The 16,782-nt window shown below is 43.1% G+C and overlaps 1 protein-coding gene across 4 annotated transcripts in view; it reads right to left on the reverse strand.

Moving 5' to 3' along the window:
• Positions 1–16,782, reverse strand: part of EBF2 (EBF transcription factor 2) — a 115,882-nt gene that overhangs the window by 18,967 nt on the left and 80,133 nt on the right. For all 4 annotated transcript variants that reach the window (XM_061472476.1, XM_061472475.1, XM_061472477.1 and 1 more), the window contains exons 7-10: positions 13,680–13,761; positions 3,680–3,797; positions 1,948–2,078; positions 1,276–1,402 (exon numbers count right to left, since the gene is read on the reverse strand). In XM_061472476.1, the coding sequence (XP_061328460.1) occupies positions 1,276–1,402; positions 1,948–2,078; positions 3,680–3,797; positions 13,680–13,761 (458 nt within the window). The remainder of the gene's footprint in view (positions 1–1,275; positions 1,403–1,947; positions 2,079–3,679; positions 3,798–13,679; positions 13,762–16,782) is intronic.

The following is a 16,782-nucleotide window of genomic DNA, read 5'->3' on the forward strand; positions in this document are numbered from 1 at the left end:
GCCTTAAAGCACTGCCCTGCAGTCTGACTTTAGTCCCCCCTACATGGTACAAGTAAGTCCTGCATTTACAACAGCTTTACATTAATAAGGTGACTTTTCTTCACAGAGAAATGCATATTCTTATTACACATCTCTCTATCACTCCAGCCCTAACCCCTTTCAGCACAGGTACCAAGAGCACAAAGTACTGTTTGTGTTGAAGACACTGTGAGAGCAAGGCCTCCAGAAGCAGAAAACAGCACAGAAGAACTTTACATTTCAATCTGTAATAATGACTAGAGAATGTCTACTAATAAAGGGGACAGAAAGCAGCATAAGGCAGAAACAGGATCCTCACAAATCATTGGTTCTTTCTCAGGTCCTGAAGTATCAGATTTTCATTCACATTTTTCCACTTTTGGAAAAAATCCCATTCACCCAACAAGTGGTGAAGTTTTTAATAACAAAAATCTTGGATCTTCACGATTGAGTTAAATCATGATTTCAATTTTGACAAAGATTACAGAAAAAGGATTGTTTGGCTTCAAAAAAACCCCAAACCAATCCTTCCATTTTGAGAAATCTGACCACGATTTGGTGGGAGCAAGTCATTCAACTGAAATATAAATCCATCCTTTAGAGCTCAGCACATCATTATTCTCCAGCCATGTTTAATAGGCTCCAGAAACCACTGTATGCCATGACTGGTACTACTGGTATTGACAGCTCAATGAGATGGTCATCTGGGCACATCTGATTTCTTCTTTTCAGATCTATAGGTAGTGTTCCTCTGCCAGCAGAGGTGAATACAGGGCACTAGAGATGTTGATCATCCATTTGAGAATAAAACCACCCCTAACAGATTTATTTTCCACTCAGCTCATTGGCTTCACTTGATACAAGAGGCTTTCCTTGCCCTTTGGGATCATCTCGAAAATTAAAGGTTACCCTAAGCAAGAGGGCAATGTAAAATAAATCCTGTTATAAATAAAACATCATCCAGTACATAGACCAATACTCCCATGTTCCTGTACACTCAATATACCTACAGGCAGGCCCATATAGCAACAGCATGGCTCTAATCTGGAAAAAATATCAACATGTGTAGTAAGAGTGCCTCAGCAGCCCTGCACGACAACGAAGCTATCTCCTTACATGTCCAAACGACACAGCCAGCAGAGTGGCCTTCAACCAGCAAGGGGCTAAATAAATCAAGCAAGCAAGCAGAGAGTTGTCAATACCGATTACCGAAGGAAAGAGCCCCGAGCTCCTCCAGTGTAAAGCACAGCCACCTACCTGTGTAAATAAACCTGCCCGGTGCACCCTTGCAAAACTGCTTGGATTTGTATGATAATGTCACTTCAACCACTCCGGGGATGTGACGTGGAGGCGTCTGAACTCGGATGGCATGGGGCGTGATCAGCTGGGAAGTAACAAAAGGAGAGGCACCTTTACAACACGTTGGTGTTAATCCCTTGCTTTCACTTTTCACCCTCCAACCATGAGTAAATGCATTGCTTATTGCTGTAATGGAGACACCACAGATCAGGCAAAAGTGTTACATCTGCTCAGGTTTCTCACCTTCAACAGAGGAAGACTTGTTTTAGGATAAACTGTCACCAGGAAAAGTGCACTGCTTATGCTGACTGGTTAACTGCTGACTTATTTCTGGACCCAGAGGGAATCCTTCCTCCTTCTCAAACTCTAACCCTTTCTTTTTTACTTTCATTACCTTTACTGTCTCCGGACACCTAGAACTGTTCAGTTCTGTCCTGGATATTACTGAGCAGCTGGCCTCAATAGCATCACACAGCAAGGAGTTCCACAGAGGAAATACGTCCCATAAATTTCCTTCACACAGGCTTATACATCCTACCTTACACACCATAATTTTTATACCATTATCAGAACAGGAATTAATTAATTCCTATTAACACTGTTGAGCAATAGGGAGGCACCCCTACCTACCTCACTCCATACAAGCATGGTCCCAAACACAACTTGCAGCCCATCAAAGAAGTTGTCTCCGATGATGATGACCATTGCTCCACCGGTAGTCCAGCCTTCACTGGGACTGATTGCTTTGATGCACGGTGTGGCTGAACAGAACCAAAAGGACATCAGAGTATCAAGTTATAGGGCTGTTTTCCCACTCAGATTTGAGACTGTTTGCAACAGGGGGTGTAAACCCTTGCAGGAAGGCCTAGGACAAGTCCCCTCCAGCCATTCACCCATAAAGACTGCTTTACCATTCCATGAAGCCCAACAAATCAATACACAAACAAATACATGAATAAATGAAACCACGTTTTCTGCCTTGGTGGTGTTAATGACTCACCTGTTCATTACTGGCACTTAACTTTGTGTCATTAAAGCCTAACAGGCCAACTGTAGTAGGTGGAAAAGCGAAACACTTAACTGATTGTGCAGAGGCTGTTTAAAAATCACCCCATTCATTAGCATATGATCACGCAAAAACCCACAGGAAGGAGAGAGAGATCGGATTTATGAAGTTTATCAATGGGTAAAAAAAGATATGGGAATATCAAATGTTTCCTCCAATTCAGGAGACAATTTCTTGATTTTATAGAGTAGATTTCCCCCCCCCTCTCTCTTCCATATGTTCAAGGCCTCTGGACTATGCATCCCATCAGGAACCCAATATGGTTTCCAGGCCATAACCAAAGTCAATCCATCACTCCATTCCCAATGTTGACAGGGTCAGAGGTGGAGGGGAACTTTGGCAGTGCTCCAAAAACATGAGACTCCTTTGAACAGCCAGTCAATCACATCCAATCAGTCAAGGAAAAACTGGATGGCTTCCTAGGCTAGGAATCCTGGGATTTTCCTTCTACCATTTCACTGCCCGCTGGGGGAGAATTAACACCACTCTGAATTCTTTACTGATTCAATCATTTTCTTCCAGTTCATTAATTCTTCTTTTAGGTTGATACAGGGCACAGTTAAGAAGTGGGGCAGCAAAACATTATAATGAAATAATATCCTTTCTTGTCTTTTCTACTAACATCACTTGCTCTTCTCACTTTCACTAGCTGCAGGGGAGGGAAAAGGGGACACAGATAGCAGTTTCTAGCTAGTGTCTGCGTGAGAGAGGTGGAATGCACTGGGAATGAATGTATGGGGAGGGGGAAAGGAGGGGCCAACCGGTTTGAAGCTTAACAGATACAAGTATTTGTAATTGCTTTAATGTAGTCCAAAACCCATCCTGCAGCCGGCCATGAGCCTTGCTTGGCCAAACAAACTAAAATCAATTAGTGTCAGTCTCCTTCTGTGCATTGTTATGCTTTGCACATAGTTTGTTTAAGGGAACCGGTGACACTTTTTCATACACATCTTGTGCTGTAACAGTTCTGTTTAACTAAGATGTCATGTTGCCTAATTTGCCTGAAATCAAATCTATCCCAGCTGAACGAGAAGTCTGAAATTCAGATAATACTTCATGTTTCTGTGTTTTTCAGCTCTGCAGTACACACTAATTAATAAACTGGGGGGAGGGGAGTCTCTGAGATGTAAAGAGGATCAGATTTTGCATGCAGCAGACACCGTTTTCCTGCCTCTTCCTTCTCTAACCCCCCTGAGGTTCTGTAGTTCCCCCTTAGCCTCCCCAAAACAAATAGAAATGGAAGAATGGGTAACATGCTTTCCCATCTGTGGCCTGCTCTTCATACAAACGTCCTACCTTCTGAAGGGTCAAGTCTCCTTGCTCTCCGGCCATGCTTGGAGTTGTTGTGAACAAACATGTTGTCAGACACTGCCAGCACGTGCCCATCGACATTCACAGTTGTTGATAGCACAACCTACACGTTTAGAAAGGGAGGAGAAGGCAGGCAGGTAAACAATGTGCTTTGGAATGCCACTTGTGAGACGTGAATTTTTCAGCTGAGTTAAAGCCCTGTTCTGTCTGTAAAATGGCACCAGGTCCTGCAGGGTTTATTGCCCAACAAGAAGGGGAGAAAGTATTTCCAGTCTTCATTCTAGGCATTAATTCCATTTAATACAGCGTCCTAAGGGCCGTATAAAGTCCTAACTGTATAATGAACCATCTACTGCAGATGGCCTTAAATTTAGTTCCCTATGATGCACTGTAGCATAGCTGATGGCAAAGAGGGCTGAGTGTACCAACCAGGGGGGCAGGCTGCAGAGCACCACAGCAATTTGCCCTCTGATACACACAGGCAGATTCTGAGCCATCTGCTGTACTATGCTCACATGCAAATGGACCTGCATCTGCTTGAAAAATACAGGTCTCCATTGACTGAACAAAATGGAAACTCCTACTCCGTGAAAGCAGCACCTCGGATCACGTCTGGGCTTTGACATTCATGTGCTTAGAGCCTCCTGAAAGTCACCTGAGCCCAAGGACTTAGCATCAAGATGCAGTTTCTAAACCTTGACGCCCACGTTGCTGGGCTCCAGTTGGGTATCAGTTCTTAGAGGAAGTTTATGTTCATTAATCCCACTTAGTTTTCCCTTTACAATAGAACATCCAAAGGTGCAAGTCTTATAAATCCAGAAATATACGTGCCTTTAAACCATGAACTTTTAGGAAAGCCCAAACAAACTGCGTTTTAACTACTGCAAGAAGCAGCATCTCGGGGAAACTTTCAGGTTTCAACCACTAGTGCAAAACAGCTGAACTCCATTCAGCTGCCACACAGCCACAGTAATTCACAGCTATTGAGAATCCAACCCTGGGTGTGTTCATCAGTTTTCACAGATGTAGCTGTCATAGTCTAGGTAAGAGAATGTCAAGCTCTAATTGTTGATCAAACTCCATTCAGAATATAGCAGGAGAAGCCTTGCCCTCTACGGGGTTCTGCTAGCTTAAACAACACTTACTTCCTCGAGACAGATTTAATTCATTCCAAAAGGCTCTTGTCATACTGTACTCTTACACTTCTCAAGCATTCTTGTCACAAAATGCGTTGCTTTTGTGTGCCAACGGATTTCATCATTGCACATTTGGGTGGAGTGAGACTCGCATCCAAAGGGAACATTTCCCGCATGACATAGCTGAACCCACTCAGATGCACTTCATTATTTTCCCTTAAACAATGGAAATAAATTTTCATCCCTCCCTGGCCAGCCCAGAGCACGCTGTGGCAACAGGGGAATAGACCTGAATTATTCCAGTGTCTGAAATATTTACGACAAGTGTTTAAATTGTAACCAAATGTAAATAAAAAGTATATCATGTATATACAGTTACACTATATAACATACACACAGCTCAGCTCACATACACAAGCACAGTGAACACACACCCACATGCTCTCGGTATGAGATCTTCATAAGAGATGCAGACTTCAAGTATGCACGTTCCCTGCCTGAGAAACCATTTGGGTGTAGAAGTTGTGCACAACACACGAGCCACACTGCGGTACGGGTTACAGAGATCCCTGCAGCATGAGTAACAGCTCTGCTCTGAAGGGAAGTCCCGAGCATCCTCCATCCCCTGAGCCAACAGGGCTGGACGAAGCACTCTTAAGACCTCTCCGCAGGAGCAGTTCCATTTTTATTCACCTCTCCATCACAGGAGGGTCAAAGCCAGTTGGCAATCCACAGGCTGGGCCCTGGGGTAAATAACGACAGCATTCTCATGGACAGGACAAAATGCAAAGTTCAGACCTGGACCTGAAGTTTTGGACCTTGTGTGCAGTAATCTCGAAGGTACTGCTCCAGTTCAGCAGAGACCTTTGTGTCTTTGCTACAACACTGCTAGCCATCATCATCAATGATGCGGAGTAAGGACATCATGGGATTATGGATGTAAAAACAACTGAACTTCTTCACTTTGCTCCAGTCATTCCCTCCTGCCCGATGAACACGACAATCCCATTGTTTTATACTTGAAGATTAAAAAACAATGTTTTATGGATAAAAGGAAGAGGAATGCGCATTCCACTATGGTCTCTAACTCCCAGGCCCTTCCCTTTCACAAGCCAACTGCTTTCCCCCAGTGAGTATTTCCTGGGTCATGAAGGGTGACCCTTTCCATCTGGAATCAATCAGTCAACTCCTGACAACTTCCTGAAACACCTCACTCCATTTCCTGTTCTCTCCCCCTTCTCTCTTTCCCCCTGGTTTGCTTCACTCTTCAAAACTGCAGGCCACAGCAGCTTAATGTTAGAGGGTCAGACACAGTTAGACTCCAAAACACTACACAAGAACACCTTTGACCTTCAAAAATCTTTACATCTTAGCTAAACAAATCAAGGTCAACATTTCTTACCATTACCTTGTTAACCATTTCTAGGCATTTTTGCCAATACCCTTCTGAACATGTATTTACCAGTAACACTTGTTCTCCTAACACCATAAAACACTCCAGGCCTTTTGTTTAAAAGAACCTGTATTTAGTGCGGATGAAAGGTGAGGTGAAAACTTCCACGGAGACTGAAAGTCTCAGATTTGTCCACAGCACTGACAAATTACTGGCAAATCTTTTTGGTGCTTTCGCTTATCCTGATCCGATGGCACTACTTCTTGGCTATGATAATTTGGCTTCTAAGCCTGTTTACTTGATGGTCTTTTACCTAAAATCAATAGTTAATGCAAACCAGAATCCTCAGGGAATGATCTGAGAACATCAAAATCTGACAGAGAGGCCGTGGATTCCAGTAATTGTTGGTGAAGGCCAAATGTGACACAGGCAGCATAAGGACCAAAGATTTTGTGCTGCCCAGCAGCTGCATCAACCCACCACCTCCACTGGAGCTTTAGAGGACACCCAATCAAGCAGGGAATCAACAGGGCAATGTGTTATTTCTCCATCCATCCAATGGAGGGTCCATCTCTAGGAACAGTGAGGGAGTTCCAGGCTTTTAAGCAGTGCTTTCAGCAGTTGTTAAGATTCTCTCTGCAAATCTGCAGGAATCTTCTTGTTAGCTGGGAAGCCACAGACACAAATTGATTCCCCAGCAGCACTGGAGGAACGCGTGTGCTCTATCTCCACATTATCTTTGTTTCCCAAGTGGATTTCTGTAATGAAATTCCTGCTCAAAAACCACAATGAGGGTTCACCTACAATGACATTCAAACACATTAATCAGGTTCTCTGAGCTGTGCTGCCCCTCTCCCACTTCCCTGCACAGGGTTGTATTTCTTCACAGACCTTCACCTGGGTACAGCAATTTTGCCTTCCCCATCAATCCATCGCCCCAGTATTTCCATATTCTAAAGTATGTTCCTCTTCAAATCATGTATATGCAAGTAAATACACATCATCACATGCACATAAAAGCTGCATCACTCACAGACACCTTTTTAGACATATGGTACAAACATTCCAGGCATACAGGCATTTACTTACATGTAACGTATCTCATCCCTGTGTAAATGATCTCTCTCAAAAAATTCCTGTTACCATTCCAAGTGTGGAAAAAATTCTTTATGACACTGTACATCTGGAAACAATATTGCATTCCTGATGCACTTTCCCTTGTAACTCTCTGGTCACAGCACCCTGTTATTTTAACTTTTCAAAAGAAGAACTACTATGAGGACCTAAAAAATTATCATTATTAGCATTTTCCAGCTGGATGGAAGGAAAGATGTCAGGCCTCATCCTGCTGTCTTCACTTGGACAGGGCTCCCATTGATGTCAATAGGCGTTTTGGTTGAGGGAGTAATACAGGAGTAGAGGCTGGAATATTACGTGTTTGCTCCATAGCCAGATTAGGAATAGCATAAACAATGTGAAAAATGGCAACAGACTCTCTCTGCTCAAAACTTCCACTGAATTCTTTGGGATATCCTCCCTGAGACCCTGAGCCTGCTGCAGACCCCAGGCTAAGAGAAAAACCTATGCATAGCCTTCACGTAGGCTGGATGTGGTTCTGGGCAACCTGATCTTGCTGAAGGTGTCCCTGCTCACTGCAGGGCTAGATGACCTTTGAAGGTCCCTTCCAACCCAAACTAATCTGTAAGTCTACGATTCATCTCAGGAACAGAGGCTCCAAAGACTTTAGGGGCACAGGGATAGGAGAGCAACCTCATCCATGGTTTGTTTTCAATAGACAATACATAACTCCCACAACTCCCTGTCACGATGGCTATTTGGTCTCCAGATCTAAGCACATTAAGCTCCATGACTGCTTTTTCCTCTGCACTTGCAGTCAGTCCTTCCCTTACTCATGTAGAACCTAAAATAACATCACCCTTTTTTGTGTCAGTCGCTACCTGATGAGGAAATGTGCCACCCATTAATAGCTTTAGACTGTGCTGATACTCGTTGCACTTGTTTTGCAATCTACACCTGGGAAATTAGTCTCCGATAACACTAGTCCATGTAGCATTCACCTCTCTAACAACAGTTCAGCAATTCCTACCCATATCCAAGAGACCGTAGGGGTCTCTGGCACATTCTTTCACCATTGGCATGAAAAGGATTTTGAAGTAGGCCCGTTGTGTTTCATTCTTGCTCTCCCTTTTTGTCTTCCCAGCCTGCGTGGCTAACTCACAGTATTGCCCCACCACTCTTACCCAGTTTTCCTTTTCCTGAATGACACAGATCCTTCAGTGCTTCGTATCAGAAGCCAGCTGGGTGAATTCTCAAGCACAGCCAGCTTTGCTCACGTGCCTGATGATGAACTGATCCAACTACTCTGAGGTCAGGCAGGAAATCTCCCCAGGGAAACACCTTGTTATTTTTCCTTTCTCTTTCTCCCCTAGAGCATCTAGAGGGGGATACCTGCCAGGAAACATTCCATATCATGATGTCTGCTGAAAACAGAGGGCAACTGCTGACCTTTCTCTTTGTGTTTCTAAAAAGCATGTTGGTTCAAAGCTGACCATTGTTAGTATTGATGTTCCGTTGCCTTGTACCATTCTCTCTGTAGGATCTGTTTAATCAGCGCGTTACTGGATGAAGCAGAATTCCCAACCAACAGGAGTCTAATGCGTTAGCGCCAGGTCTCAGCTGAAGCATTTTAGCTGAAGTGCCTCATCTTAATTCCACAGAATTATTGTCCCCCATTACACACCGGTCGTTACCATTAAGCACCACTGGGCTTCAATCAAGTTCTCCAGGAGAAGTCCTCATTAAACGGAGGGCATCATATTTGTTTTATTCTGTTCCTGAGAGAATCGCTCACTGAGACTACAGCAGTGACAGCAATGCCAGTACCTGTGTAAAGTCAGCTTTGCAGCTCAGCTGAACTCAGTCAGCATGAACAGGTGATTTTAACCTGCTTTTTGTTTCAGTTTTCCACTGATAATCTCTGGTCAGAAGTATTTTAATTGATAAATAATCAGTATTTGCTTCAGTTAAATTCACAAGGATTTGTTACTCCATCTGCATACTTTTACCTGGGCAGCCAGCAAGTAACCATGAACACATCCATTAGTTCTAGAAAGATTCCCTCTCCCTGCTTTAGCCACTGTAGTAGTGAGCAATTCACAGTAAAATCATGTTAGTTGTGGGGAAAAATCCCACCAAATAATGATCACTCATCCTTTAACTTCTGAGGTTTAGCATTTTTTCAACAGTAGAAAACCTCTGTATTTGATTTGAAAAAATGAAACTTAAAGAGATTTTCATTGCATCTTTGAAGCTCTACTCAATATCAAAGCAAGTTTCAGCTGGTGAATGTGATCACAAAGCAGCTGGTGTTGCTCTCCAAACTGAAGAATTATACTAAAACAACACCTCTTTAGGCTTCTGGAGCTGTATTAATTTTACAATGCGGTGTTAATGTAACCTTTCCATCCCTCCTTCTCCTCACCCTCCTTGTTTTAAATGAATGGGATATAAGTGAAATTTAACATTTAATTTAGTCTAATACATCATAGCTCTGCTATAAAATATCTAAACCTTATAACCTATCTAGAAGCAAGGCTGAGGCCAGGGTCAGAGACTGGAGCCCACTGCCCTGGAACGCTGGTGATTAGCCAAGGCAAGCCCAAACTGTGTCACTTCACACCCATCTCTAATCAGAAGCATTAACTTGACACTTTTCCAGACATGAGTAACCATTCTTCCGTGCTGGAAGAGCTCAATAAGATGCATTGTACGGCACTGATTCCATGTCTCTTATTTGTACTTGTGTCTCAACAACAAAGCCTGAGTTTTGGGCTTTCATTCAATCTCCACTGAAGAGCAAAAGTGGCTTTTGATGGGACCCTTTTAGTTCCAGATTTCAGTAGCAATTTAAATGAGAACTCTTGAGATAAGGATTCTCTCTTCTGCTTTTTAAGCATAAAAGAGTATCTTAATGTCTCATGGAGATCTGACAAGTTGAAAATGAACATATTTCTGCAGGAAAACATAGGTACAAGTGAAAAGATTCTCAACAGCATTGCTGCGCAAGTCTGTTTGCGTAACGGAAGTTAAACGTGTGCAAATGTTTCAAAAAGGAGGGCCCTAATAACAACAGCTGTACAAATAATTTATGGGGGAAAAAACAGTAAGGGTTTTAGATGTAGTTCAAGAATAAAACGTAGTGAATTAAATCAGAAAATGCATAAAGTACCCTACAGCACTGAGCCTTTTGACCCTGCTTTTACTGTGCTCACACATGCTCCTGCGCTGGGAGGACGAACAATTGACTGTCTTTTCAACCCCAATAAACAATTCTGCACATTAATTACTTTGCCTGGTGTAAACCTTAACAGCTAAAATGAAAATGAACATGCTCACAGTGTGCAAGCACATCACTAATGCTCGAAGTAATCCAGGCTTTTTCTCCCCACTTCTGACTTTAGGGGGACCATACTCAGCGAGCAGCAGGCAAAAAAGCTTTGACCCCAAAGAAACAAACCCACAAACCACCCTAAAAAATCCACCAGAAAAAGAAGATCCAGAGGACAGAGAGAGCGGAGCATTCAAGAGTGCTCTTAACTTCCATTACATCCCGGGAAGTCGTGCTTCTATCCTTATAAACAAGGAGGCAGGCAGAAAACAAGCTCTTTGCCGATTGTCGTTCTGGCTCATCACAGCTAATTTCCCTTGGAACACTGAGCTTTTTTACTCCCAATGTGTAAAATTTTAGCAGCTGAAGCACGTTTTGTATCCTTTTTTCTCCATCCTGACCTCTGTAGGCCAGAACAAAGCTCATCAACCGACGTGTCCCGTTTGGAACAAGCCCGAAGGAAGATCCCTGCACTCGCAACCTCCAGTGTTTGTCTCAAAGGGTTCATTTCATTTTTGTAATGCTGAGAAAAGTCGTGTCGACATTTCTGGGTTTGAGAAAAAGGAAGCTGAACCTAGTGGGTTTGCCTGATCCTGATTAATTTGGAGGTTTGAACTTAAAGCTCATAATGAACCTCAAAGGGGATGAACTCACATGGACTGAAAGTGCAGGAGGAGTTTAAGCAAGCCCTGCAAAACACAAGCAGAGTTTCACTTGGCTCTGTTTTCCTGGCTTGGCAAGTTGCAAGGCAGAAACCCCAGCTGAAGAGTCTATCCCAGCTCTTGTTCCACTCCAACACACCGCTGCTTTTGGTACAGAGATCACAAGCAAAGCCATACTGTTCCACACAGAGCCAGGTGGACTGGCTGCAGGCACTCTATCACAGACCATAGACCCACTTCAGTTTCCCTGGTCAGTGTTTCACTGGCAATGTGAAGGTATTTAGGCTCTGTAACGTCACCGTTCAGGGTGGGGAGATAAAGAGGTGAAACAATGAATAAGGCTGATAGCAGAGACAGATTTCAGCCAAAAACCTTAGTTCTAAAATCCTCCTGCAGTTCAGCACCTGACTGAAATCTCAGGTTTTAGTTCAGTCACCGCAGCTAGCACAAGACTGAAACCAGATCTGAACTGCTGCTGCGTTCAGGTGTGTCTGCATCCAGAAGTTCTACTTTGGCTCTTACAAGGAGTATTCTTTGTAATAGGGCAGTGCCTGGAATCCCCGGGTGCTAATCAGGATACCCTTGTGCCAGATTCTTTACCAGCTCCTAACAAAACAAAGCAGGAGGCTCTGTATTTATGTTTCATCGCATTCCACAATCAGCTCTTGGAGCTGCTCTCCGAGCTAACAAGATCTGTTTACATGCTATAAACCCAGTTTTCCTTTGTGCTCAGGTTTTTGGGCACTCTTGGCAGATGATAACTAATTGCTGGGGTTTTCTTTATGGAAATTGCCACTTGAAAAAACAATAAAATCAGGATAAATTCCCTAACAACGAGCACCTCCTTCTTGTGTCTTACCTCTAAAAACACAGAATGGACAAGTCACTGTGGTTTCAGGTATTTTTCTTATTTCTGCTCAACCAAAATAATCAATAACTTTTCTATTCTTTGCCTATATTTCTTAACCATTTTTGGAGCTTTCAGAAGCTTCCATTTGCAGTTGCTCCTAAAACTTGAACTCTTTATTTGGGTTTTTTATTAATACCTCCTGTGAATTTTTCATTGCTAGTAAAAGTAAAACCAACTGAAAGCACTTGTCTATGAAAACATGTTTTGGTGGAAAGTTTTAAACAGCTCCTGTGGAGTTTTAATTTCATTTATAACTGAGGAAACTGATGCAAGTGCCCAAGCAATGAAACATGAACTGCCACACCTAACGATGGCACCTTCCCACTGCAAGTCTTGTGGGTCACCAGGGAAACCACACATCCCTCAAGAAGCTAAAATCCTCTTTGTACCAGGGATGCTGCACAAAGAAGGTACAATAATGAGGAGAAGCAGTAAAAGCATTTACAAGGATAGTCCTGATATCACCAGTAGGTTACAGAGGGACTGGCTGGCCAAGCATCCCTGCACTCCCTCAAGCATTCTCCTGAATCAAGACCACAATGCTTTACCAAGGTGAGCATCCCCATATGGAGAGGTAGAAATAAACACTGGATCAATGGTGCAGCCCAACCCTGACCTGCAACCCCACGTCCCTTCACCAGACCAAGCTGCCTCACACTCAACTGCAGGAGAGCCAGTTCCAGCACCACTTTCCTACCACATTCTCTGCTGTGCCACCTTTCCCACTGCATGGAGACACAACAGTGCATCCCTGAGGTAAAACCCTGAGCACTCTGGTCAGTTACAGTTAAAATATTAATTGTAAGTAGCTGCTTAAAAGGCTGGGAATGAAAGATGGGAGACTGTGCCTGCCTTTCTCCTCACCACTGACACACTTCGCCTCCTTCTGTGTTTTTATTAGCTGGTGTTCACAATACATCAGCGACAGCTATGATGAAACCAGTGGCAGATTTTGCTGCAAAGCAGCTGGGTCATCCTCCCATGGGCCTTGTTGCTTTGCTGCGTGAGATCTTAAAGTGACCATTGCTATTTTGGCTCCTTGTTTTAAAAAAGAAGCTAAAAGGGAGGCCATGAGAGTGTTAAAAGGCAAAAAAGATGGAAAGAGAGAGGGAGTGGAGGGAAATGAGGAGCCTGCTTGTGTACCACGTACAGAGCTACTTGGAAAATTCTGAGGCATCTAAGTATCACAAACATGATCCCTGCTGTGGGCAGCTGTATGTGCGAGTGCTTTGCCCGAGGGTGTCAAATCAAATATCCACTGCTGGTTGGTGCAGTACATCACTTCCCCTTGGGGATTCAGAGTGGAAAAAGAGGAAAAAAGAGGAAAAAAAAGGTTTAAACACAACAAATGGAGAAAAACTTTAACAATATCTGCTATGGCTTATCCTATACTGTCATCATATTTATGTATGGAGGGGAGAGGAGAGGGAAGAGAAAACAAGCAGACAGGTTAATGCTGAGCCTCATAAGACTTACCTGGAACCGTCTCATGTCTCTTGGGTTTCCTGCTGTTTTCAAGCAATTCTGATTGCACTTGAGAAAAAATTTTAGGAAGAACCTGGAAAGATAAAGAACCACGTCACTGCTGTTAACCCTCACAACCACCTCCTGTGGGATCTTGTTTTAAAATACACACGGCAGTGATTTACAGGGGGGTATCTGCAGACCAGGGACTTAGCAAAACAGAATTAAACCAAACACGAGCAAACCCTGACAAAGAGAAGTTAAAACAAATCAGGTGAAGTACGACCAATGTGAGTGTAATCCACCCTGAGCTGGGCTGCTAGCCCGTGGAATTCAACAGAGCCACTCCGATTTCTGCCCGTTGCCTCACTGCATGTTTGACCGCACGGTTTCAGTCTCTTTCTTTATCTCTCCCTTGCATATAAGCTCTTTCTTCTGCTGTCTGAAGGGATTTTCCATGAGACAATACAGAAGGATAATGTCATTGTAAAAATTACAAAAAGCAACAGGGCAACCCCGAAGCAGATAAGCCTTGAAACTCCCGAGAATGTGCTCAAAACCAGAGACAAACACAGCTCCCAGAAGCAGCCGATGAGATTTCGTCACGACGGTGGTTTTTACTTATTAAGATTTCACAAACTAAAGCAGAGAAGCAGCACTGCCAAGAGTCCAGATTATAATCTCACACAGATTTGGAGAGAGGATAACGCAAGCACAACCTGAAGGAATACGTGACAGCTCATGCTGTTCAAGCAGATAAACCCATTAACATCGTACAAAGTTCTCATGCCAATTATTTTTGCCCTGTCACATATGCCTATCTTTATGTGTTATTATCAGTCGAGTTTAGCTTGTCATGTACCCAGGTTGAAACTTCAGACTGCTGGGTTGGTTTCCCCAACACCTCGCCTAGATCTTAAAGCTTAGAAATATTAGGCAGGCATTTTTCTATACCATTTCCATGAAATCGTGTGTCAGATGCAGGGAGGAGAGGAGTTATCCCTTTGTTATCTGGTTCATCCCATTACATTTAGGAAATTCAGAAGTAAAGAAATTACATGAAAAATCAGAGTTGTTGCCTTAAAAATGGAACAAGCATGTCTTGAAAATTCAGACCTAGCAGGCAAGGATTTTTTTTGGCATCCTCTATCACAAGTGGAAAGATTTTGCTGTGATTTTCGGTTCCATTTGTTGGACAAAACCAGATTTAACTGCAATAATTAAGGAAATCAAAAAATCAAAGACTTTGAGATAGATTCCAAAGGAAAAAAGACTTGGCTGGAAATTAAAATAAGGAGTTGAAGGATTGATTTGGAATACAAAGAGCCATTTATTTATTTATTTCGCTTTGCTGAGTGCTTTCCTTACAAAAAAAAGCCGCTTTTGCAGTAAGTTAAAGTCCCAGGTGAGCCAGGCCTATTTCCCTTTCTGTTACTATGACAACGATTTTTTACCGCAGTCCCTAAGTCCCTTCAGAACTCACACATTCATGCCTTGAATTAGAACTTTAAAGGAGAAAGATGTATATTTCCTGGCTTTACCACCACCACCCACCCAAAGAGTCCTTGCACAAGACAATAAAGCAGGAATCCGCTCGCCCTTGTTACTGCTGCTTGCTCTGCACCACTTCCATCGCGGCCTTTCTCTTCCATCTGCCCCAAACATACAAAGAAATATCGAAGGATCTGATCCGTTTATATGTTGCTTGAACAAACAAAACCCTTCAGAAACCTCATGACAATTGAACCCACAAAAAAGAGCCAGATAACGTCATGTAAAATGACTGTCACAAAATGAAGCCTTCCAGTGAGCTTTGTAAATTAAAAGCACAGAATCCCACACTGGTTTGGGTTGGAAGGGACCTTAAAGCTCATCCAGTTCCAACCCCCTCCCATGCCCAGGGACACCTTCCATTAGACCAGGTTGCTCAAATGTCCCTTTCGGCCTGAAATCTCTCACTGATATTTTTTAAATAGCTAAAATATTTCTTTTTCTCTGTGCATTTTGGAGACTGGATTTTATTTTCCTCATTCCTTCTCATTTACGACTTAGAGAGCTCCTGGTCCTTCCTTTCGCACAGATGACATCCTGCCATGGCCCCTCACCACACTGAGGTTCATCAGCAGAGACCTGCTCATGCTCAACTGTCAGGGGGCAACTTCTCCCAACAGAGCCCTGGTCACCGCTGCGTCTTCTCAACTGAAAACCCTACAGAGCTTCATGCCCGAGGAGCAGCACTGAGTGAATATATTCTATCAAATACAATTTACTGGTTCCTCGTGCTAAGATCTGTGACCTCTTTTATTTGGGTGATTTGGAAGCAAGATTTTAACTGCAAGGATGTTTGTAGAAGGAAAAATACGGCGCGCCGGCGCGAAGGTTCACAGGAGAATTCGAGTCAGAACTTACTCACAAACACTCCTTTTTATCCTGCCCTCTTCTTACAGATATAAAATCATTATTTGCAGATATACAAAGAGCTGCTGTTACTGAGAGCTACCTATGGAAGGAAAAACTGCAGAACGGAACCAAACTAGATAATGAAACCAAGGCAAGTAACTACATGAAAATCAATGTGCTGCTGGGTAACTGATTATACTGGAGGGTAACTGAAACCTAAAATCCACAACAAGTTGTTACTTTCAAGGCAAAATAAATCGAACATAATCAAATTAACCAGGAAAACGTGCAGTTTCCTTTTTACATGTTTTAAATGTTCGCATCCCTATTCATCTAGAGGAGAAAACTGATCAACATGAACCAAAGGACAAAGAAAATCAGAGCAACGAATAGTGCCTGTAAGAGAACTCGCTGCATCAGCTGGGCTGGCTTTGGGAAGAGCTATAGGATACTGCAGCACCCGGGTCACACCAACCCCTAAAATGCAGATACAGAAAGGTAAAGATTCCAAATGACCCACTGGAGACAGTTTGAAGAGCCTGACCTTTTGGAACTGCTGAGCACCTCATTGCTGAAAATGGTGCACCTTTAAGATAGCACAAGATGGGTATCAGTAATTCCTCACCTCACTTTTGGAAGTGCTGGCTTTGGTTTTAGTGCTTGAGCAGTATTCCCATATACTGCCAGTGCCAAGAGGTCTGCAGTTTCTTTGAAG

This window comes from Pezoporus flaviventris, unplaced genomic scaffold (assembly GCF_033815535.1).
Source record: "Pezoporus flaviventris isolate CSIRO_AGI_PZ_B2104156 unplaced genomic scaffold, CSIRO_AGI_Pfla_v1 ptg000071l, whole genome shotgun sequence".
Classification (NCBI taxonomy): Eukaryota; Metazoa; Chordata; class Aves; order Psittaciformes; family Psittacidae; genus Pezoporus; species Pezoporus flaviventris.